This window comes from Urocitellus parryii, chromosome 10, assembly GCF_045843805.1.
Source record: "Urocitellus parryii isolate mUroPar1 chromosome 10, mUroPar1.hap1, whole genome shotgun sequence".
In the NCBI taxonomy this organism is placed as follows: domain Eukaryota; kingdom Metazoa; phylum Chordata; class Mammalia; order Rodentia; family Sciuridae; genus Urocitellus; species Urocitellus parryii.
The window spans coordinates 41,956,698-41,981,493 of record NC_135540.1 but is presented as its reverse complement, the minus strand read 5'-3'; the positions used below and the strand labels follow the sequence as shown (position 1 = coordinate 41,981,493).

Genomic DNA, 24,796 nt, shown 5'->3' with positions numbered 1-24,796 from the left:
CTCCTTCTGAATTTACATTTTAAAAACAATCTTTGTAAAATTTTTGAATTTAGACAAATTAAGATGAAATACTTTTTTAATGGTACTTTAATTGAAACCTCTTAGACTTTGTATATATATTGCCCCTGATAAAATCTTAGCTCCTAGTAACCTCGTTTTAGTGAAGACACAGATACAAAGCAATCTCAAACGTTTTTCACTTACCAATTTATGAAAAAAACATTTAATATTTAAACATATTTTCTTAGAAGTTGATGTTTAGCACCTCAACTTTGTAAATTAATCAGATGTCTCCTTTAACAAACATGTTTTTGAAAATTGATCCCTTTTATGTTAAATCTAATTTATTCACTTTTAACTGTAAAAATGAAGATATCAGACAAATGTATTTAACAGCATTTATCAAGTCAGAAATTACTTTTGGCTCAAATTAGGGAGAAATTAGTTAAGAAAACAAAGTGGCAGAGTGTCAGAGAAAGACAAGATGGCCGGCCAGAAGTGGTTTGAATTTAAAAGGGACTTTTTTTTTTTTCCTTTTTTGGTTTCAATCCAGTTCTCTACAATTTACATTTTAGACACAAGTCTAGGAGAGATAGAGATCTAGCAGAAGCTAAGAAAGCAATAGAGATCCCTTTTTTTGGATCCAGCATTTCCCATGTTTTACACCTGGTTAAAAATTCACTCCTCACCTTTGAACTGACATGTCTCTGGGAGCATCCCCTGTCTGACCAATGAAGAAGTTCCCCTGGAACCAGACCCTGCTCAGTCCTTGTTTGGAACTCCTCAGTTCCTTGTCCAGGAGCCAAACTGTCAAGGCCTCATCTCTACTCCAGGCCCTGGCTATTAATTTAAGAGCTGGACAAGTGGGAGCAATGGGGGATGAGGAAAAGACAAACAACACACAGAGTAAAGGTTGGGGCCAGGTGGGTAGCCAAGCCCTGCTGAGGCTTGACTGACTCAGAGCTAGCTCAGTGAGTTTATTTCATAGGTTTCATCATCAAAATGTCAATAGTGGAAAGTTTCAGCAAAGCAGGTGATCTGAAGGATGAAGGATTGGCAAGTCATTGGGGTCATCTTGTTTTGCTCAGAATTCTCTATTCCTGGGAGCTGGTACTAAACTCAAGGCCTAGACTGATAACTCTGGCTGGCATCACCATAGAAACTGGGGCATCTTGACCTACATTTTTTTAAATATATATTTTTAGTTGTAGATGGACACAATACCTTTATTTATCTATTTTTATGTGGTGCTGAGGATTGAACCCAGTGCCTCACCTGTGCTAGATGAGCACTCTATTGCTGAGCCACAACCCCAGCCCCTCAAACTACACTTTTGCAAAGGCAGCTCCCGGGGCAAATGTAGCCACGAGTATCAAAGCCATGATCTGATTCAAATGACAGCTGTCCAAACTTTTCATTCTTATTTAATCTGATTAAAAATGCAAAGCATGGCAGGCAGACCAAAAATGAACAGGAAGGGTTTTCCAAGGCCAAAATCATTCCTAAATGGAGAAAAATCAAAAGCATTCCTTCTAAAAACTGGAACAAGACAGAAATGCCCTCTATCACCATTTCTTTTCAACATAGACCTTGAAACTCTAGCCAGAGCAATTAGACAGATGAAATTTAAGAAATTAAAGGTATACAAATATGAAAATAAGAACTCAAACTATCACTATTTGCTGACAACATGATTCTATATTTAGAAGACCCAAAAAATTCCACCAGAAAACCTCTAAAATTAATAAATGAATTCAGCAAAGTAGCAGGATATAAAATCAATACCCATAAATCAAATGCATTTCTATACATCTGTGATGAATCCTCTGAAAGAGAAATTAGGAAAACTATCTCATTCACAATAGCCTTAAAAATAAAATAAAATACTTGGGAATCCATCTAACAAGAGAGGTGAAAGACTTCTACAATGAAAATTACAGAATACTAAAGTAAGAAATTGAAGAAGACCTTAGAAGATGGAAAGATCAACCATGCTCTTGGATAGGCAGAATCAATATTTTCAAAATGGCTATACTACCCAAAGCACTATGCAGATTCAATGCAATTCCAATCAAAATCCCAATGGCATTCCTTAGAGAAATAGGAAAAGCAATCATGAAAATTGTTTGAAAAATAAGAGACCCAGAATAGTCAAAGCAATTCTTAACAAGAAGAGTGAAGCAGGTGGCATCACTATACCAGGACTTGAACTATACTACAAAGCTATAGGAGCAAAAATGGCATGATATTGGCACCAAAATAGACTTATAGACAAATGGTACAGAATAGAAGACACAGAAACAACCCCACATAAATACAGTTATCTCATAGACAAAGGCTTCAAAAACATACATAGCCTCTTCAACAAATAGTTTTGAGAAAACTGGAAATCCATATACAGCAAAATGAAACTAAACTCCTATCTCTCACCATGCACAAAACTCAACTCAAAGTGGATCAAGGACCTAGGAATTAGACTAGAGATCCTATGCCTAACAGAAGAAAAAGTAAGCCTAAATCTTCATCATGTTGGATTAGGCCCCAAACTTCCTTAACAAGACTCTCAAAGCGCAAGAAATAAAATCAAGACTAAATAAATGGGATGGATTCAAACTAAAAATCTTCTTAGCAAAGGAAACAACCAATAATGTGAAGAGAGAGCCTAAAGAATGGGAGAAAACCTTTACCATATGCACCTCAGAGCACCAATCTCCAGGATATATGAAGAACTCAAAAAACTTAACACCAAAAAAACAAATAACACAATAAATAAAAGGGAGCTGAACAGACACTTCTAAGAAGATATACAATTGATCAATAAATATATGAAAAAATGTTTGACATCTCTAGTAATTAGAGAAATGCAAATCAAAACTGCTCTAAGATTTCATTTCACTCCAGTAAGAATGGCAGCTATCAAGAATACAAGCAACAATAAGTGTTGGCGAGGATGTGGGGGAAAAGGCACACTCATACATTGCTGGTGGGATGAAAAATGGTGCAACCAATCTGGAAAGCAATATGAAGATTCCTCAGAAAACTTAAAATGGAACCACCATTTGACCCAGCTATCCCACTCCTCCATCTATACCCTAAAGACTTAAAAATAGCATACTATAGTAATGCAGCCAGTTCGATGTTTATAGCAGCACAATTCACAATTGCTAAACTGTGGAAGCAACCTAGATGCCCTTCAATAGATGAATGGATAAAGAAACTGTGGTTTCTGAGTCCAGAAACCTCTAGGCAACAGATAAAAACAGTCTCAGAGGAAATGATAAGAAACAGTTGAGCACTCACAGTGCTCAGTTTTATTTATATATCTAAGTTTGATTTTGTGTACTTAACACTTTAAGGAAAATAGTAACACTTGGAAGTATTTATTTCAGTCTTTACATTTCAGTCTAATTAAACAGTGAAAAAATTAGAAGCTCTAAACTTGTAAGGGATGCTTCATGGCAACTCCTTTATCCAAGAGACTCTTAGTTCAGCGTTGCTGTTAACCAAAACTTGGTGAAGCATTTTGATACAGTTATAATTAACACACTGGAGAGTGACTATGGTGCCACTACTTCATAGCCTTGGGTATTTTACTTAATCATTCTAAAGCTTTAATTTTCTCATCTCTAAAATGGGTCTAATAGTAACTGCATTATTAGACCCACAACTACCCTTTTTATGAAATAAATATACCTAATGTTTGGATTTACTGAAATTTTATCAAATAAGGCAATTATTCAATAATTAAATATTTTTCCTTAGTAGAGTTCTTTCCTATCCACCTTGTCATTTTATAATGAAACTGAAAAACTGCTATCACCTCGGGATTTCATCACCATAGTCACAGTGCAACATAGTACTTACGTGTTTGTGTTGTCACTGGTAAGCACACTGTGCTGCCAGTCATATAGGACAGCACACATGACTAGGTGTAGTATAAATATTTGCTCATATATACTATATGGCTTAGATGTTCACTAACCTATTTATTATTATTTCAGAGTTTACTCTTACTAACAAAATGGTCTCTATAAAACACTATGTTATGCTGGTGCAGCCTCAGACAGCTCACATTTATCTCTTGAATGCAATATTATCTTTCATGTTTGATGTGATCTTATATCAAAAAATCATTATAATGATATATGCAAACAAAATCAATTGCTAATGTTGCCAGTAAGAGGCCACATTGAGTGAGTGACTTGGAAACAAGATTAAAAGTGATTAAGATCTATAAAGATGGCAAATCAGTGATGATACTGTTTGCTGGTCAGAGACATCCCATTTCACCATAGCTATGATCTTGAAAAACAAGGACAAAGTGGCTGAAGCTGTAAAGGATCTGCCCCATTGAAGGCAACAAGACTAGGGAAAATTAGAGACAGTCCTACATCAGACAAGGAGAAAGTTCCAACGACCTGGCTTGAAGACCAGACACAGAAACTCAGCTCCATGACCAGCACAGTCAAAGCAAAATGTTTATTTGTGATGCTGAAAGAAAAGTCTGCCCTTCGATGTCGAATTTACTGCTAGTTCTGGGTGGCTTAAATGACTCAAGAATCCTTATTCATTACATAATGTAAAAGCCAGTGGTGAGTCTGTGAGTGCTGATGTGAAGGCAGCTAAAGAATTTTTGGAAACTCTGCGTCAGCTGATGGTGAAGGAAAATTACTTGCCTGAACAAATCTTCAGTACGGACAAAACCTCCCTTTCCTGGAAACAGATTTCTGACAGGATTTTTATCCCTAAGGAGGCCAAATCAATCCCAGGTTTCAAGACCGGAGAACAGTCTTACTTGGAACAAAGCTGCAGACTACAAATTGAAATCTTTTGTGAGGTGGCACCGTGAGAATCCCAGTGCCTTCAAGTCATCAGTAAGCGTACACTAGAGGTGTCCTGCAGGGGCAATAAGAAATCATGAATGACCCAGCCGAGGAGCCTCCTCAGCTGCTGTGCCAGTGAAATGGAGAAGCATGGTTGGAGAGGATCTTGCTTATTGCTGATAAGGCAACCCCACATCCTCCTTTTATGGTGACCTTCATTCCAACTGCAAAATGCTGTTTCTCTCTCCAAATACCCTTTTCATCTGACCAGTGGGTCAAAGGTTGTACAGTAGGTTTAAGGCCTGCATCCTGAAGAGGACCTTTGCCCAACTATGTAGCAGCTGAGAAAGACATAAAGGCACGAATGAAATTCTGGAAGGATAACGGCATCTATTCTATGACTGTATCAAGAACTTTCCTTGGGCTTAGGATGACTTCACCAAGGAGGATATGAGTGATATCTGAAAGAAGACAATCAAGATTTTCATCTATGACTTCAAAGGATTTGCCAAGGATGATGAGGTTGCAAAAATCAACCAGCCTTGGTTGGGATGGCAAACAACTTGTATTAGTCAGGATTCGCTAATAGGAACAGAACCAAGTGTGTGTGTGTGTGTGTGTGTGTGTGTGTGTGTGTGTTTACAGGAGCTATTTATTAGGTTGGCTTACATGATTATAGAGGCTAGATTGTCCCACAGTGGCCATGTGCAGGTTGGAGAGCTGGTGAAACCAGTAGCGACTCAGTCCAAAAAGCAGGAGCCTCACAATGATTAAGACCAATGATATAGCCCAGCCTGAGACTGAAGGGTTAGAAGATCCCTAAAGAGTCACTGACATAAGACTTCATTCAAAGGCTTCATATTGTGGAGTCTGATGTTCACAGGCAACGGCAGCAGCAAAACACACACACACACAAAAAAAAAAAAAACAACCCACAAGACTCACACTTGTGTGTGTGAGCTTCCCCTTCTTCCTCTTTTGGCTCCATCCAGACCTCAGCCTGTTGGCTAGTGCTGCCCACATTCAGGGCAGATCTTCTCCCCTCAGTCCACTGACCCAAATGCCAATCATCTCTGGAAACACCCTCGACACACCCACAAGTGTGATTAACCAATTTTCTGCACTTCTCTCCATCCAGTCCAGTTGACAAGATCAACCATTATACAACTTAAACTGGGTGTGGATAAAAATGACATTGAGGAGCTGCTGGAGAATGTTCCTGAGGAAGTGGTTAATGAGGAGTTGTTGGAACTAGAATTGGAACATAGAGCTAAAAAAAGGGGGCAAAGAGAAAAAGGAAGGTACAAATTGGGCCCAGTGGCACATGCCTGTAATCGCAACTTCTTGGAAGGTTGAGACAGGAGGATTGCAAATTCAAGACCAGCCTGGGCCACTTAGCAGGACTCTGTCTCAAAATAAAAAATAGAAGAAAAGGACTGGGGATGTAATTCAGTGGAAGAGCATCCTTGGTTTTTATTCCCAGTATCAAAAGGGGTGAAAAAAAGTAAAAGGATCAACTCCAAAAAAACCTACAGTGAAGAATTTAGTGGAGGTTCAATAAGCTCCTTAAAAAATATTTAAAAACATGGACCCAAACATCAAAAGATTTTCATTAATGAAGGGGAATGTTCATGGCACATTATCCATTTATGAGCAAATCTATGGCAACAAAAGGAAACAACCCACCATAGACATATTTTTTAAAAGAACAAGTAACAGAAGATCCTCAGGCAGGCCCTTCAGGAGATATTCCAGGGGACATTACTGTCCTTGAAGATGACCGTGCCATAAATGTTACAGCCCCTAAAGACCATCCAGTAGGACAAGGGCAGAGGTGGAAGACAGTGATACTCAAGCTCCTGACCCTGGGTGGGCCTAGGCTACCATGTGTGCTTGTATCTTAGCTTTTAATAAAAAAAAAAGTTTACAATGTAAAAATATTAAAAACAGAAAAAGGATTATAGAATAAAGATATAAAGAAAGAATATCTTTGTACAGCTATAAAATGTGTTTGTATTTGAAGCTAAGTTTACAAAAGAGTTGAAAAATTAAGAAGAAGCTTATAAAGTAAAAAAGTCACAGTTAAAAGAAAAAGAAAAGTCACAGTAGGGTAAGGTTAATTTTGATTACTGAAGAAAGAAGTTTTACAAATAAATTTGGTGTAGCCTCAGTATACAGGGTTGATAAAACCTATTGTCCTGCACAGGAGTGTCCTTGGCCTGCCACTCACTCACTCACTGACTCATCAGAGCAACTTCCAGTCCTACAAGCTCCATTGTGGTATGTGTGGGCACAGGTTACCATTTTTAATCTTTTATACCATATTTTCAATGTATCTTTTCTATGTTTAGGTATGTTTAGACATACAAATATTTACCATTCTGTTATAAGTGCATAAGGTATTCAGTATAGTAACATGCTATAAAGGTTTGCAGCCTAGGAGCCAGAAGCTATATACCACATAGGTATGTACTAAGCTATGCCATCTAGGTTTGTGTAGGCACATTCATTGATGTTCACATGACAAACCTGCCTAATGATGCACTTCTCAGAATGTAACCCTGTCATTAAATGACCCATGACTATGCCTATGTATTAAAACATTTTTCACCTTAGACAGTGACAGAAACCTGGAAATAGTATTAGAAAGTTCCTTATTTTCAATATTCTTTCCAAACATCAAAAAACTCACATTATGCCAGGCACAGTGGCATACTCTCATAATCCCAGTGAAGGGAGAGGCTGAGGTAGGAGATGGCAAGTTCTAGGCCAGCCTCAGCAACTTAGAGAGATCCTAGGGCAACTTAACAAGAACTTGTCTCAAAAAAAAAAAAAAAAAAAGAAAGAAAGAAAGAAAGAAAGAAAGAAAGAAAGAAAGAAAGAAAGAAAGAAAGAAAGAAAGAAAGAAAAAGAAAAAGCAAAGGCTGGAGCTCAGTGTAGCTCAGTGGCAAAGAGCCTCTGGGTTCAATCCCGTGTACTAAAAACAAACAAATAAAAACAAACTTCACATTATAAGAACCAGGAGACCTCTCATAGTGCCAGGACCAGTACTCAATGCATGTTGGCTGCATGAATGCTAACTGAAAGGTAATCTTACATTAAGTACATATGTATATGTATACTTTTCTTTCCTTGATTAAACAGCACCATTTTATTAGGGCAGATTGCTCTCTATGAAAGGACATAGAATTTTGAGAGGAAAACAAATAGATTTGGAAGAGGGATGACAGCATCCAAACTGTCAAATCCACCCTAATAACCAATTACACCAAAGATGCTGTTTCTAGCACTATGGTGTGTGACATTTCTAACCTGGGTGATAGGCTCTGTGCTAGTATTTAGGAAGCATACAAGTCTTTGGGATAACATTTACACATTATCTATCAGTTGGTGTTCACAGAGGACAGATTTGGACTGTTTATTTGTGTTCTTCCATAACCCAGGACTGGTGACATTTCTGGATCTCATCTCCAAACTTTGATGGTCAATTGTAATTGAGGCTTAAGCTTCCTATGAGACATTTAAACTGTCTCCACCAACCAAATGTACATAACACCAGAAAACAGACCCTGTGCCTTTATGAACTGGATCCCAGAATTTTAGAAAAAGTTGGTATTTTTTCTCTCTATGGCTCAGATCTCTGCAGAACCAAAATCCTCAAGTAGTAAAATTATATTTGGAAAGTCAGAAAAATATGCTTTAGCGTAACTTTGTTCATTGTTTTCTGTATCTTTCTGTTACTATGATAAATAAGAATTGTTTCTCCTTTGCTTATATAAGTTGTGTGATGTTCATAGTCTTGTATTAATTTGTGCTCTAAGGATTGTGGCTTTCTTTTTTTATTTTTTTTAGAGAGAGAGAGAGAATTTTTTAATATTTCTTTTTCAGTTTCCGGTGGACACAATATTTTATTTTATGTGGTGCTGAGGATCGAACCCAGAGCCCCACGCATGCTAGGCGAGCGCGTAGCCGCTTGAGCCACATCCCCAGCCCTGTGGCTTTATTTACTCCCTTAAAATTCTCCTTTCACTGTAGAATTCTCTTTTGACTAGCCACAGGGCAGCAGATGTTAACTGTGTCAGCAGAAAGCAAGATGTCTCTATTTCCTTTGTTCTAAGTAGTTTCCTCTCTTTGCACCAAAAGCGAATCTCAAAGTATTTTCCAGAAATCCTCTGTTTGATACGAAGGCATGCAAAATCAGTTTCCAGAAAGAAATGGTAGGGAAAAAAAAAAAAAACATTTAGGAGAAAGAATTTAGAACTGAAATTTACATAATGTAAGATTATCATTTGGTTAACATTCATGTAGCCAATATGCATTGAATATTGGTCCTGGCACTATGAGAGGTCTCCTGGTTCTTATAATGTGAAGTTTGTTTTTGTTTGATTTGTTTGAAATTTACTTGATATGTACACTCAGGAAAAATATAGTTGGATAATCATAAGTAATAGTGCTAGCCCATGATAGTACTCCGATCCTTTTTCTTCATTCTAATGATCTATATTTTTTGATGCAATCTAACAGTAATTAATACCAAAGGCTCTGAATGTAGACTGCTGATCTATGTTGGGTCTGTTGTTTTTTGGTTTTGAGGCCTTGGGAAATTAAAAAAAAATCCACTAAAAAAATCCTTAAACAATAATGTCAGTGTTGGCTATTACTACCTCCCTGTAGAGTCCTAGAAAGTTTCTGACACATTCTTAATCTCCAAAAGTTTCTTCTTATAGTTTTCATGAGGAAAACATACCTCTTCAGAATAGTTTATTTTCAAAATATGTAAAAAAAATTTCAAACACACAAGTTATTTTAATGAGTACCTTGGTAACTTTTAGGAGGATATTTGGATCCAAAAAAAAAAATCTCTTTCAGCTTTTATCTACATTCCTTTAGTCTCTGTAGATAGTAAATCCATCCTGTGATCTGGGATTATCAAAGTGGGTGGTCTTCCTCTGTTTTGAATATATCATCTTGGTTGCTAGATTTGGAGGCACGGACAACTTGTGTACCTGCCTTCTCAGTCCGTGAACTCTGCACCCTTTGGGACTTAAGTTTTCATTCAAGTGTCATGTAAGACAGAGAAATGTCTTCATGAGAGAACGTCTTTGAATAACAGAGCAAGAAGTGACTCCGATTGTCACCAGCTCACTCTTTTATTTTCTAATCTGGGGCTGAGGGAGATGTGACTCTTTGGGAGTCACAGGACAGGGTGAAGGCAGAGGTTGTGGGGCTTATTGCACAGTCCTTCCTCCTATAGTACAGTATGCATTGATATAGAGGTGATAGTAATTGAGTCTGGAAAAATCTTGAAAAGTGAGATAAGTTACTGTATTTTACTATTTATTTTCTCCCATCCTTGAAAGAAGAATGCATTTGAAATCTCATGAATAAGACTCAAGTGTTTGAGGAATTTTATATCCATTTATGCTTTCATGACATGCTCTCCTTAGTTATGTGACTACATTCAAGGACATTTGTAATGTTTGTGTGTGTTAAATAAGACAATACAAGGCAAGCATTCTGTTCTATATCTTACCAACAGGAAGTACTTCATGAATTTTAGCTAATTGACTTTACTATTATTTGCTTACATTCGAGAATCCTTTTAGCCAAAATGCTAGGGAATAAAATATTTACACAATCTTAGAGATAATTACCATGTAATTCCTCACAGTATCTGAAGAGGCAGGTAAGAAAAATAGTATTATTATTGAAATCTGGGAAAACACAGACACTAAAAAATTTGTGAGCCAAGAAAGACATATATATTTTTTATTTCCTTCTCCACCTCAGGTCTAAATACTCTCATTTTATCCATTTTTAGTTTCCTGAATAAATGATTATGAAAAGGAAACTAAATAAAATATACCAGAACAACTCCAAACCCTCTATAAGCTGAGTAAAGGCAGCTTTGTGGGCTTCTCCTGGAGACTTCCTTCCTTCCCCAACAACACAGCAGCTAGAAAAGGAGAAACAGGCTTGAACACTTCCTCTTGACCAAAATAAATAAAGAGGAACTAATATGTGGGCTTTAAAATAAATAAATAAATATATATATATATATAACAGTACATGTTTCTTTTATAATGAAAAATATATATAATATATATTCTTATATAATGAAAAAAATATATATATATTTTCATTATAAAAGAAACATGTACTGGAGCTGGGGTTGTGGCTCAGTGGTAGAGTGCTTGCCTTGCACACATGAAGCACTGGGTTCGATTCTCAGTACCACATAAAGTAAATAAATAAGTAAAAAAACAAGACAAAACATGTACTAACCACTAATACTTATCAAGCAGTTGTCTCTAAGTGATGCACTGAGTGATTTACACACAGTAACTCATTTAATCCTTTCAGCTCTGAAGAGTAGGAATGATTTTTATCATCACTGTACAGATGAGGAAACCCATGTCAAGAGAATGCAGGGTCTGCCAGAATTTGCAGAGCTCACAGATGGTGGAGATGAGATTCCACCTTAGCGCTCATGTCTCTAAGCTAAAACTCTCAGTCACTACCCCGTGTATCACCACCTCCTACCCAGGTTGGAAAATAAGGAAAACAAGAATCAAATTGGACTCTGATTTAATAAAATGGACTCTGATTTGTGTTTTGAACAGCAGTGAGAAATTTGCTAATTAAAAATGACACAGAATTAAGAGTTCTCCAATTACAAACTCAAGATCAAGTAGTCAGGAAGATCTGATTTCTCCTGTGATCTCGCTCTTTGGCTTGCAGATGGCTGCCTTCTTGCTATGTCCTCTGCTGGCCTACCCCCTATCTGAGGGTTATCTGTATCCTAATCTCTTCTTCTAAAGACATTAGTCATACTGGATAAGGGCTGTTATTTATCTTTCAGTTACTGTAACAGGACATCTGAAATAATTCAACTTCAAAGGAGGAAATGTTTATTTTGACTCACAGTTTTGGAGGTTTCATTATGTGGTCACTTGACACTATGGCCTTTGTCCTTGTGATCAGGTACAACATCATGGTGGAAGTACATGATGGCAGAAGCTTCTCCCCTTATGGTGGCTGGGAAGCAAAAAGAGAGGGAGACCAAAGTCCTGCTTATCCCTTTGGAAAGCATGACCTGCTTTGCTCCCACCTTTCAAAGGCTCCACCACCTTTCAGTAGTGCTACAGTTTGGGGACCAAGCTTTTAACACAGGGCCTTTGGAGGAAATAGCTATCTACACCCATAGTAAGGAGAAAAAACTGTGTGACGTCATTTTACCTTAATGAACTCTTTATAGGCCCTATACTTATATCTCTAAATATTGTCCCATTCAGGGACCTTTTGGATTAGAACCTAAACATGTAGATTTGGAGAATACAATTCAGCTTGTAACAGGCATATTCAGGCTCTTCTGTGTAAGATTAGTAAATTGTACCTTCAAGGACTCTATTGGCACAGGTGGACCATAATTTTATTTTTATTTTATTTTTCTCCTTTTAATGTCTGGAAGATTTATAAATGATGTTCCCCTTTTCTTTCCTGATATGGATTTTTTTCTTACTCTTCTCATAAAGACTTTAAAAAAAACGAGTTCTCCAATTACAAGCTATCAGAGAAAATAAAAATATATTCAATGAAGTCACAGTAGTCCTTCAGATTATTGTGTGGACATTATCACTCACACGGACACTTTATTCAGTTTTATCTCAGACTGAATAAAGGGTCAACCAACGTCCAATCGGGATGCACAGGGTGCTCACGAAGGGCATGTGACCTGAGATGGAACTGCACCGGATGGGAGAGCTCTTCCCCCTTTTCCTTCTCCCTGTTCAAGCAGATAGTTGGTTCTCTGCTCACTTCCTCAGAGGAGAATGAAGCCAGGTGGAAAATAAAAGTTGTTTGACAATGACTTTTTTTCCTGGCCTTTAGTTCCGATGCCCAACTACGGAAAAGAAAAGACTCTCCGATTCTAGACTCTGGAAAGGTAAAGATCCTCCCTTCAGATGAATGGCTAATAACAATAACCATCTCACTCCTGGATCCCTAACTACGCTTTAGGCACCTATTAAATCACATATCTATGTACTTAGTAACCCTTTAAAAACCCTATGTGAAGGGGGGATAGTAGGGGATAGGAAAGGTAGCAGAATGCAACAGTTACTAATAGGGCATTATGTAAAATTGTGGATGTGTAACCAACGTGATTCTGCAATCTGCATTTGGGGTAAAATTGGGAGTTCATAACCCACTTGAATCTAATGTATGAAATTTGATATGTCAAGAGCTTTGTAATGTTGTGAACAACCAATAAAAAAAAAGAGAAAAAAAAAACCCTATGTGAGAGTTTTTCCTAACATTGTGAGAGGGTTCATGAAGATTTCTTTGTGTCTGGTTTTGTTGACTGCTGTATGTATCACTAGTGTCCATGACGGTACCTGGAAAAGACAAGGTACAAATCAATATTTACTGTTGAATAAATCTCATCTAAGGATGGAGGAGCTGAGGCACAGAGAGATTAAGTAACATGACTTTCCCACAGCTGGCAGTGGATTAGGAGCATCTCTACCTGCCTGGGCTAGGATAAGAGAAATGAGAGGATGGGAAATCTGTGATTTAGAAAGGCACAGGCCCCGGGATCCATTGTGCTGCCAGGGAAGAGGTGGGATCATAGAGGAGAAATGGCTGTGTGGAGTACTGGGTGGGTGGACTTGTTATAGAAAATTAGGAAAGTACTATTTATGCATATCTTAGTTTAATTTTTTAAAAAACAGGAGCAGTTGCTCATTGTTGACAGGCAGCATTAGATTAAAAAAAATATTAAATGTCTCATCAGAAGGCCTACGTTTTCATTCTACTTGTTCCATCAAAAATTTCTGAATAATTTCCCTATTTTCTCAGTTTCCTAATCTCCAAAATAAGGATTAAAGTGATTGGGCTGAGGACAAAAGAATTTTTTAAAAAACAGAAATTAAAACTCAGTGAAAGGGCTGGGGATGTGGCTCAGCGGTAGCGCGCTCGCCTGGCATGCGTGCGGCCCAGGTTCGATCCTCAGCACCACATACCAACAAAGATGTTGTGTCTGCCGAAAACTAAAAAATAAATATTAAAATTCTCTCTCTCTCTCTCTTTAAAAATAAATAAAATAAAATACAAATAAATAATAAAAAAAATTTTAAAAAAATTTAAAAAAAAAACTCAGTGAAAGACAGTAAGTATGGTGTGTTAATTTTGTATAGCTTCCACTCCTATTCCATTTGCTCTTGATTTTGACACATCTTTTTATTTTATTATTTTTTTCTTTTTTTGGTGGGTAGGCAAAGGATTACATTTTGTCTTAAACTTTTTAAAAAGTAGTATTTATATTTACTTCCATTTCTTCTGCTTATGATAAATGGATGTAAACAAATTTTTTAAAGTTAAAACACCTTAGAAAGAGTAAATAGTCCATGACTGATAGGTTGGTATTGCCATCTGTGGGTGTGATTTTTCTAGAAGTTGAAAACCAGCCTTGAACTTCAAATGTTTCAGGAACAATCTGCAAGCTCACTAATGTACACACAGGCTTTTTCATTGGATCTTTTCATCCAGCTGATATTATCGCTGGAATTAAATTTCTAAAGCATACAGGCATGTGCTACTAATTTATATACAGATATAAATTTACACAAGGATTATCACTCCAGGATAAGTAATACAGGAGTCACCCACTCCAGGTTTACTTTAAACAACATGGCTTCTCTGAGAAGTGAGTGCAAACAAAACATACCAGCAGCAATGCAAATCTAAAGTCTTTGTGCAAACATGTCTTGTGGAAAAATACAAATTAGGATAATCCAGTCATCAAATATGTATTTTCTTGCCTATGACATCCTGGCACTCCTCTCAGGACCAAGGAGACAACAGTAAAGAAAACAAGTAAGTGTCAACTGCAGCTCTCATTCTACAGATGGAGACGACAGACAGAAGAAATACCCTGAATTATCAGACATTGTGATGAAAAAACATACAGCAGGTAAAGGTAAGATTGTTGGGAGAGGGCTCTGATGAGAAGTGGTCACTAAAGGAATTTCCAAGACCTTTCAAAAGTAAGGAAGAGAGCCATGGTGTAGCTGTAAAAAGATGCAATTGGATTTATGTCTTCTCATTCACCATGAACTTGTGGTGAACGACTAAGAATAAATGAGCATACAATCTGCATAAGTAAGTACCATGACTCTGACTTTATCCTGCATGCAAACATGCTGGATTATTTACGCACAGACATCTTATAAAACACCGATAAAAAACAGAAGTCTCTGCAGGCTTGAACTGTTGGATATGCATATTTCATCTAAGACATGAAGGAAGACACTGAGGTGGAAGTGAACACTCTTCTCTCATTGGCCTGTGACTATCACTTATTCATCATATAAACCCACACTGCAGTCACACATCAGGCACCGGCGACACTACAGACTCCACAGAGACACAGCACTATTAAGTGATTATTATTCAGCACCACCTAGGTAAGAAGGGGAATGTTCTTCTCTCTTTACGGTTTTCTTTTTATTACTCTCATATCCTGCTGTGACAATCTTGTGACTTATTTTCACCATTTTAAGAATCTTTTCTCACCTGGAACCTCCCTATGTTGATGACCATGTGGAAATCAAACAGTAATTTCAAAAAGAAATACAGATCCAGGAGATTTTAAAAGATTCCTTCAAGTAAATTTTAACATGGAAAAGAGTCAATATCTGTCCTATGCAGAGTTTGTGATTTCTTCCAGAATTTTCTCAGGTGCTTTCTCAGTGTAAATCAGCAGAGAATTTCATTTCATGGTTCTTTGCTCTTTTGTTTTAAGCTCAGGGATTTTATTTGTACTATGTGTTATTATTTTAAGGCATGTCTTGTTGAAGTGTCTCCATGTTTTGCCAAGAATTACATTCTATCGTCATTTGGTTCCAGAGATAGTTTGAGAGATTTACTCCAAGCCAGAAATTTGAACTCACAGCTCCCCAGGGATATTTCAGTTATTCCTAGTGCCTTGGCTTTAATGTAAGACATAAATTTAAAATAATATTTAGTTGTATTTGATAGGAAAATAGAGATCCTAGCTTGCCAATTCAAAATTAAACATCCAGTGTTTGATTGAAATCAATAACTTACTCAGTTAACAAAAATTTCTCTCTTGTTCTAAACTTAACTCCAATCTAGTAACTTTTTCCAGCACTGACCTAGAAATGTCCTGGGCTCCTGATTTAATCCCTGAAATTAAATCTTCTTTCTTTGTGATCAACTGTTGGGAGGTAATAAATTGCTATTATGTAATGCCAATATATACAAGTTCCTATATGGATAATGGCATCTCACCTGATGGCTACCTGAATTCAGTTTTTGTACTTCAAATACCAGTATATACAAATGGAGTGCAAATATTATACTCTGTGCTACTATATTTCACATGGATTTGTTATTAGACAAGATGTAGCAAAGAAGAACCACTAGCAAATTGACAAGTACTTTTTGTTTTTAATATCTCATATTCATAGGTTATTACATAATTAATTAATAGGCAGGTAAAAGACTGTGTCTGGAATTTCCGAATATTTTTAATTTCCTTATATCTCCTAAGAGTCTCCTAATCTCCAAAATAGGGATTAAAATAGTGTGAGGACAAAAGGGTTTTAAAAATATAATAAAAACTCAGTAAAAGTCTATAAATACAATATCTTAATTGTGTGTAGTTCCCGCTCTCATTTGTACTTGATTTTGACACATCCTTTGTTTTGGTGGGAGGGCAAGGGGCTGCATTGTGTCTTCTTAATTATATTTTTTTAAGTAATATTTATATATATTTTCATTTTTCTGCTTGTAATAAGTGAATGTAAACAACTTTTTTCAAAGTTAAAAACAGTTTAGAAATAGGAAATATATGGACTAACACGTTGGTATTGCCTGCTATGGGTGTGATTTTCTGGAAGTTGAAAACAAGTCTGTCATTAAAATGTGTCATGGAGAATCTGCAGGCTCACTAATGCACAGGGAGTTTTTTTTTTATTGGATCTTTTCATTGAGCTGTCCTGATATTGTAGCTGGAATTAAATTTCTAAAACATGTAAGTATATGTCACTAATTTATATAAAGGTATCAATTTATATAAGGATTATCTCTCTGGGATAAGTACTGTAATGACCCACTTCACATTTACTTTAAACAATAGGGCCCTTCTGAGAAATGTGTGTAAACAAAACATATATCAGCAAATTTAACAAATTTAACATCTTTGTGAAAATGTGACTTGCAGAGAAATACAAACTAGGATCATTCAGTCATTAGCTATGTATTAGTGCCTCTCAAACAGCTGGTCTATCAAGAGTTTTACATGGTTTTCTTTGGCGTTTAAGAAAGCCAGTTGTTATTTTTGGTGTAATGAAATCTTCAGGCACAACCAACTTTTCTACTTCATGTTTCTGTATTATGTTAGGAAAAATATATTCAGTTTTCCATACATGAGATTTTAACACAGAATGACAATGAAAGGGTTCCGGATGAAGCTAACAGGAAACAAGAGACCAGCAGGACTTGGGAGCTCTCCTGGGCTACTCAAATCTTTTGTAGTCAAATCATAGCCAAATAACACCCATAAGCTGGGTGTTATTTCTGTGAATGAGGATCTAATTTCAAATACTTTTCCTCTATTGTTTCAGAACCAATTCTGTCTAGCTTTTCCATGACCCCACTGTAGTGTCATGTCTGTTCTTAGGAATCATTTGGAGTGTGTAAGAGTTTTGAACAAATATCACATTACCTCATTATAAGGTTTTAAATGGAAATCTTATTGTTTGGTAAGTCAAGACCTTTCCAAATGTTCTCTTAATTCATTTTGACCCTCAGCATCTCCATTTGAATTTTAAAAACAGGTTTATAAGATTTTGTTGTTACTTATTTTGAGTACAAATAAACATAGTTTTCTCTTCTTCCTTTCTATTCCTTACATATAACTTGTTGTTATTTTGCCTTACAAAATTAACTAGGCTGCCCAGGACTATGTGGGAAAGAAGAGGTAATAATGGGACTCTTGTCTTCCCTGACATTAAGGAAAATAAATCTACTAGTTCACCATTATGCATGATGTTTTCTCCAGTTTTTTAATAGAGACACTATATGGGGTTAAGGAAGTTTTCTTCTATTTCTGATTTGCCAAGAAGTTTTTTCTTTTTCCCTGAGAGTTTTGTTCACAATTGAGTGGTAAATTTGAACATTTTTTTCCTTAATAAATTATTTAGTATCTACTGAGATGACAATATGGTTTGTGGGTTTGTCTTTTAATCTAGAAATGCAGTTTATTATTCAGATGTAAATTTTGATATTAAAACATCCTGCATTCTTGGGATAATTTCTGACATTTTATTCCCTCTTATATACTACCAAATTCATTTATTTAAGGTGTTTGTTTATAAGTGAAATTTTTATTTTTTTCCTCCCACTTTCCTACTCTGCCAAACTATTTATAAAAGGTAAGGATCACCTTTGCCTTGAAGATTAGTAAAACTCACCTGTAAAACCATGTGGTCCTGATGTCATTGATGAACGTAACCAATTGCCAGTTCATTTGCTTTACTGGTTATTGTTAAATACAGTCTTTCAGTTTTCTTTTTATTTTGATTGTGTTAGTTTACATATATGTTTCAATTTTTTTTTTCCATTTAAGTGTTTGGAGTTATTGACATAAAGTTCTTTGTTGTGTTAATTCATAATTTTTTTTCAAATTCTGAAAACTTTATTGGTCAACACATAATCAAACATTATAAATTGGTATTTTTAAAGCTAAGTAGTTTTGAAATTTTGGGGGGTTACAATAGATGATATATATGTGCATTTATGTATAGTGTTTCTGTGTGTGCATGTATGTGTATATACAAATATATTATTACATATATATATACATATATATTTATGTTTATCATTTCTATCTTATCTATTCTATCTGCTATCATGACCCTTCCGTTGGTAGTATTAATTATTTGTGTCTTCATCTTTTTTTCCTCTTACCAGTTTTGCTTGAAGTTTGCAATTTTAACCCTACTTTATGTTACAGAAGGAGCCAGTTAGGTCCTAGTTCCTGGCAGCCCACCACCCCCCAGCCCCTGTCTTGTAGTGACCACTTCTAGGCTCCTTTATTCTGAAGGGGCTGAGCCCCCTGCTGGCCACTGCCAACCACAGCGCTGTGGGTCTTGCTCACTCTATTTTGTTTCTGTATCTTTGGGCCTAGGGTATGTTTATTTTGCTTTAAACCTGACCATAGATTGTATTTATTTTTCTTTTTATATTTAATTTTTTCTTTTTATGCACTAGTAGTAGGATGGATCTATCATGTAACATGATCTTGAGCAGCTGAGTCTAATAAAATCACCTAAACCTGGACTGTAACCTCTACTACGGGAAAGAATCCTTCCTCTCTCTCCTGTCTTCCATTTTTGTTTCTTCCTTTTTCTCTTCTTTGAAAACATAGTATGTGTGAGGCACTGCATGGTTACTTTACAAACAATATTTTCATTACCATTTTACGGCTAGAACCAGGGCATTTGCCCAAAGTTCTAGTGGCAACTACACTCCGCCCCTCCCCCAAACTCTACCCCATCTACTTGCTCTGGCCCCTGAGCTTGCTCCTCCCTCTACCCAGTGGGAATATGTTTTTCCTTCATCCATTTAGTACATCATCCTGATAAATAAAAGCTTTAGCAAAGTGAGACTGTTGGAACAGAGGTGTACTGCTAAATGCAATCGGAGGAATAAATACATTCTTCTAGACAGTATCCTCTACATTTTTCATTACCATTTATTGTACGTCTCTTATCGGTTTCTGTTGAACCTAGAAGCATTTACTTGGTATTCCTTCTGTTATTTTAATATGCAAAAGCCTTATAAAATATAGAAAAGATCTTTAGAATCAGTAAATGTTTCTTGGTGAATTTATGCTTTACTTATTTTTCATGTTATAAAATGTACACATATAACCTGAAAAACAAAAGTCACTAAAGTTTGGAATTCTGTAGTTGTAGTAATCAAGAAACCATACTTTTGCTCAGTAGAAAATATAGTTATAAAGTAATTACAGGAATGTGATGTACAAGTGCAGTCTCACAAATGAGTTACAACTGTTGAAAGAGTGTTCTAGAGGGGAAGATAAGCATTTGTCAGATGTTCTTGGACCTCTGCCAACTCTTAGATTAAAAGATATGTTTGCAGAGAAATACAGATAGCTACCAACACATGCTAAGAAGTTTTGAATGTCTTCTTTACTTGAGTGAAATACAATAGCATAACTTTGCAAATTAACAGCAAAAACAACCCTTTTGTATCCATGCAGAATTCAGGAGGGGGATGCTGATATCTGACTAAATGAGAGAAAGTTATATGGTTAGTTTTATTGCTGCTCATAATGTACATATACACCTATACAAACATATAATGGGGAAATATGATAAGGAAAATATACTATTTCTTTGTGTGTGGAAACACCTATGACAGTAAGAATCTATAAAAATTAATATATAAAATATTTGATAGAACAATTAAGAATGTCACTTTCTAAAAAATTTGTTCTTTTTAGATATACATGACTGTAGAGTATATTTTGACATATTATACATACTTGGAGTATTACGTATTCTAATAAGGATCCCATTCTTGCGATTGTACATGATGTGGAGTTACACTGGCCATGTATTCATATATGAACATAGGAAAGTTATGACCTATTCATTCTACTGTCTTTCCTATTCTCACCCCCCCCCCTTCTTTCCCTTCATTCTCCTTTGTCTAATCCAATGAACTTTCTATTCTTCTCCTCCCTTACTCTCCACTTTTGTGGGTTAGCATCCACATATCTGAGAGAATATTCAGCCTTTGGTTTGGGAGGATTGGCTTATTTCACTTAGCGTAATATTCTCCAGTTCCACCCATTTACTGGCAAATGCCATAATTTCATTCTTCTTTGTAGCTGAATAATATTCCATTGTGTATACATACCACATTTTCTTTATCCATTCATCTGTTGAAGGGCACCTAGGTTGGTTCCATAGCTTGGGTATTGTGAACTGAGGTGCTATAAGCATTGATATGGCTGCGTCACTGTAAGTATGCCGAGGAGTGGGATAACTAGGTCAAATAGTGGTTCCATTCTAAGTTTTCTAAGGAAGCTTTCCATAGTGGTTGCACCAATTTGCAGTCCCACCAGCAACATTGGAGAGAGCCTTTTCCCCCACATCCTTGCCAACATTTACTGTTACTTGTGTTCTGATAATTGCCAAGAATGACATTTTTCCTACTTTGTGAGCTTTCTATTCTTTTGAGACTTAGAATAGATCAAGGAATTATAACAATTGTGCTTTATATTTCCTGTATAAGAATAATCCCTTTTTATGATTACATAAGATGTTTTCTGTTTCCAAAAGGATCTTTATTACCTCTTGTTTTAACATAAATTGTAATTTATTAGTTTCATGCTTTCATATCTTTTCCACCATTTATTTCTCAAGTCAACATTTCTAAGTAACTTTAATAACAATCCCATTGTTCCGATGAGCAGTTTGGTTAGTCCTCCAAATTTGAAATCTTTAAAATGAGTATTTCTTCTTCAAGGGAATCTGGGGCCATAAATCTAGGAATTTTCATTACCTTTAGTCAATCGTCTCTTAGAGAACACTCCCCTACATGTGAGCTCTGTGCCCCATGTCACTTGGGCATGGACTGGACTAGCAGAACATGAAATGATTGGATGTGGCACTTATTTCTCACAAGAAGCACCCACTCCAACCCACAACATCTGGGCCTGGGAAACCTGGGGCCCGAGAAGTGGATGTGCTAGGCATCGCCATCATTGGCAGAGAGGGACAACAGGCAACCAGACAGTTATTTCCAGACTATCCTCTCCACAGGCAGGCTTCCAGAGTAGATGAACTTGAAGTCAAACTTGGAAATTCAGGCTTTCATTATTTGCATTTAACATTTTATGTGGTATGATTTCAGATAAGCATGTTTTTTTAGATTTTTAGCCCAATTTTTCTTTTGATCTAATATTCCCATGAATATTCTTTGGAAGACATTTTTAGTAGAGAATAATGTGGTTTTCTTTGTTGTTGTAGTTTGGGAATGGGGGATTGCAATAAAGGACACTCGACCACTGAGCCACATCCCCAGCCCTATTTTGTATTTTATTTAGAGACAGGATCTCACTGAGTTACTTAGAGCCTCACTTTTGCTGAGACTGGCTTTGAACTTGGGATCCTCCTGTCTCAGCCTCCCAAACTGCTGGGATTATAGGCATGTGCCACCACACCTGGCAGGATTAAAGTGTTTTAACTCACCATTTTAAATGAATAATTGTCATGATATGTTGTCACTCACTTAATTATTATAATTATTATAGTATTGGGTTGTATTCACAGTATTTAACTTTGACTATAGTCCAAGAGTTATTATTACCAATGCTAATGACTATTAAGGGTTTATTACTTGCTAAGTATTTTATATGCATTACCCTCATTAATCTCCAAATCTATATCAGTATGAAAGTGGACTTTTAAATTCAGGGATCAATTAAGTGAAAAATTTAATTTTAAATGAAAAAGTTTCTTTGTTGCCTGATCATTACAAAACTGGGCAGTTTCTATTATAAGTGCTTAAAGTAATTAACTGTTTAATAAACATTGGAAATGAAATCTATAAATCACAGAATACTCAGAAAATCATGATGTACATTTAATTGATATAGCTGGTATTAGCAAAGCTTTCTGAAACTTCAGTTTACTTTCTTCCTATACAGAGTAGTGAAGGAATCTGCTCACTATTGTTCCACCCCAAGATGGGGTGAGTTTGAGCCAGGCGCAGTGGTGCATGCCTGTAATCCCAGTGGCTTGGAAGGCTGAGGCAGGAGGATCCCAAGTTCAAAGCCAGTCTCAGCAACAGCAAGGCGCTAAGCAACTCAGAACCTGTCTCTAAACAAAATATAAAATAGGGCTGGGGGTATGGCTCAGTGGTCGAGTGCCCCCAAGTTCAATCCCCAGTACCAAAAAAAAAAAAAGATGCAGTGAGTTTGTATGGTACATGTGACCCACAAAACCAGCAGTGAACAAAACACAGGGTAAGCCTTTGAGGCCAAGAGGGAAAACCACAGTTAAGGAAGGGGGTGGGTGACAGGTGGAGGGGGGGGGCACGTCCACATTCCTTTTGTGTGTACATTGTCCTTTCAGCCCTCATTGAACTGTCCTCACAACCTCCCAGCTGTTACCACGGTAGCCAACCAAACAAAATGCTAAAGGGACAAAAACATCTTTAAAAGGAAAGTGTCTATTCCATTTGCTGAGATAACCATCTTTTTTTATCATATTATAGATTAGATACTTTATGACCATCACTTCAAAACAAAACCAAAAAATAGGAACAAATACCAAATTACTTCTAAAGAGTTTGTTATTGACCATTGCAAAATTCTGCTTTCTCAGAGAATACCATTATGCATACTTTTAGTATTTATGACCTTTTTTTTAGCTTAACAAAACTTTATTCAAAATAATTGATAAGGCTCAAATACTCCATTTGAATAGAATTTTGGAAAAATGTCTTATAATGATTCAATAACTTATCAAAAGAACTAAAGATATTCTGATGTAAGTGGAATACTGAAAAATTATTGTGTAACATTAAAAAAACCATAAGCCAAACAGTAACTGATTTACAGAAAGGAATATTTTGGGTAGAGATAATGAATAGGTTCTTAAATTCTCAATAACCCAATTAATGAAGAGAAATAGAGCATATGAAAACATCAGAAAAAGATTTAAATTTCCCAGTCTTTGGACATAAATATTGCTGTGGATGAAGATTAATTACAACTTATGCACTACTAGTGAGGCTATGAGATATCATCTTAATCTGAATATTTTTATGAATAAAATTTGGATTTGGTATTTCACTGGAATATTCACTGAGAGAGAGTGAGAGGGGGTAGAGGAGAGAGATGATATTCTCTCAACTTTCTTCATATGTTATTAGCTAGTGATTTATAATTTTGCTTTGAAATATTCTCTAATATCTCTGGTTATCTCAAAAGATGCTATAAAGTTTTCAAAAAAGTCATCAAAGAAAAATATTGAGAATCTCTAGAGTGCTGTTATGATACTCCCTTCTTTTTTCTCTTTCCAGAATCTCACCATGCCAAACTACAAACTGATTTATTTTAATATGAGGGGGAGAGCAGAAATTATCCGTTACATATTTGCTTATTTGGATATAAAGTATGAAGATCACAGAATAGAACATGCTGACTGGCCTAAAATAAAACCAAGTAAGTAGCCCAAATAAGAATTCACGAATAAGTAGGGAAATATACTTTCAGAATCTTCAGCTTTCCTCAGGGAATGAAAAAATCAAGGAGCCAGGTAGCGCATACATGTAATCCCAGCTACTGGAGGGTGGGGCAGGAAGATTACAAGTTCGAGGCCAGCCTTATCAATTTAGCAAGGTCCTAAGCAATTTATCAAGACCTTGTCTCAAAATAAAATAAAAAAGGGCTGGGGATGTAGCTCCATGCTAAAGCACCTCTAGGTTCAATTTCTAGTACCCCAAATTTTCCAATCTTGCATAGCTTTCCATTGAGAACCAGCAAGTTCAGGTAAACTAAAGAAATGCTCTGTGACTCAGCAAATTTCCTATTACAGGTGAAAATACAAACCTCACAGATAATATAAAGATAAACCAGGATCAAGCTTTGTCAGAAGAGCCAAATGAAATGGGCCACATTATTGTTTCTATGTTACAGTTGGGATAACTGAAATGCACAGAGTTTTTCCAGTTTCACAACCATGGCAAGGAGAGTTGGCTTTAAAATCCAGATCAATTTAATAGCATGGCACAAATTATTTGCACTAGAAAATGCCAACAACATCAATACTATGATATATCAACAATAAATTGACACCTGCCTTATTTGATTTTTTTTTTTTTTGTGGTAATGCTGGGGATTGAAA

General features: G+C 36.2%; 1 protein-coding gene across 8 annotated transcripts in view; it reads left to right on the top strand.

The window, feature by feature from the left end:
* Hpgds (hematopoietic prostaglandin D synthase) overlaps positions 1-24,796 on the top strand; it is a 96,085-nt gene that overhangs the window by 53,780 nt on the left and 17,509 nt on the right. For 4 of the 8 annotated variants that reach the window (XM_026407446.2, XM_026407445.2, XM_077803617.1 and 1 more), the window contains one exon: positions 23,973-24,114. In XM_026407446.2, the coding sequence (XP_026263231.1) occupies positions 23,982-24,114 (133 nt within the window). In that variant the 5' untranslated portion in view covers positions 23,973-23,981. Of the gene's footprint in view, positions 1-12,713; positions 12,769-14,730; positions 14,803-15,225; positions 15,290-23,972; positions 24,115-24,796 lie in introns of those variants that run through there. The other 4 variants (XM_026407448.2, XM_026407449.2, XM_077803616.1 and 1 more) reach the window with 4 other exon arrangements.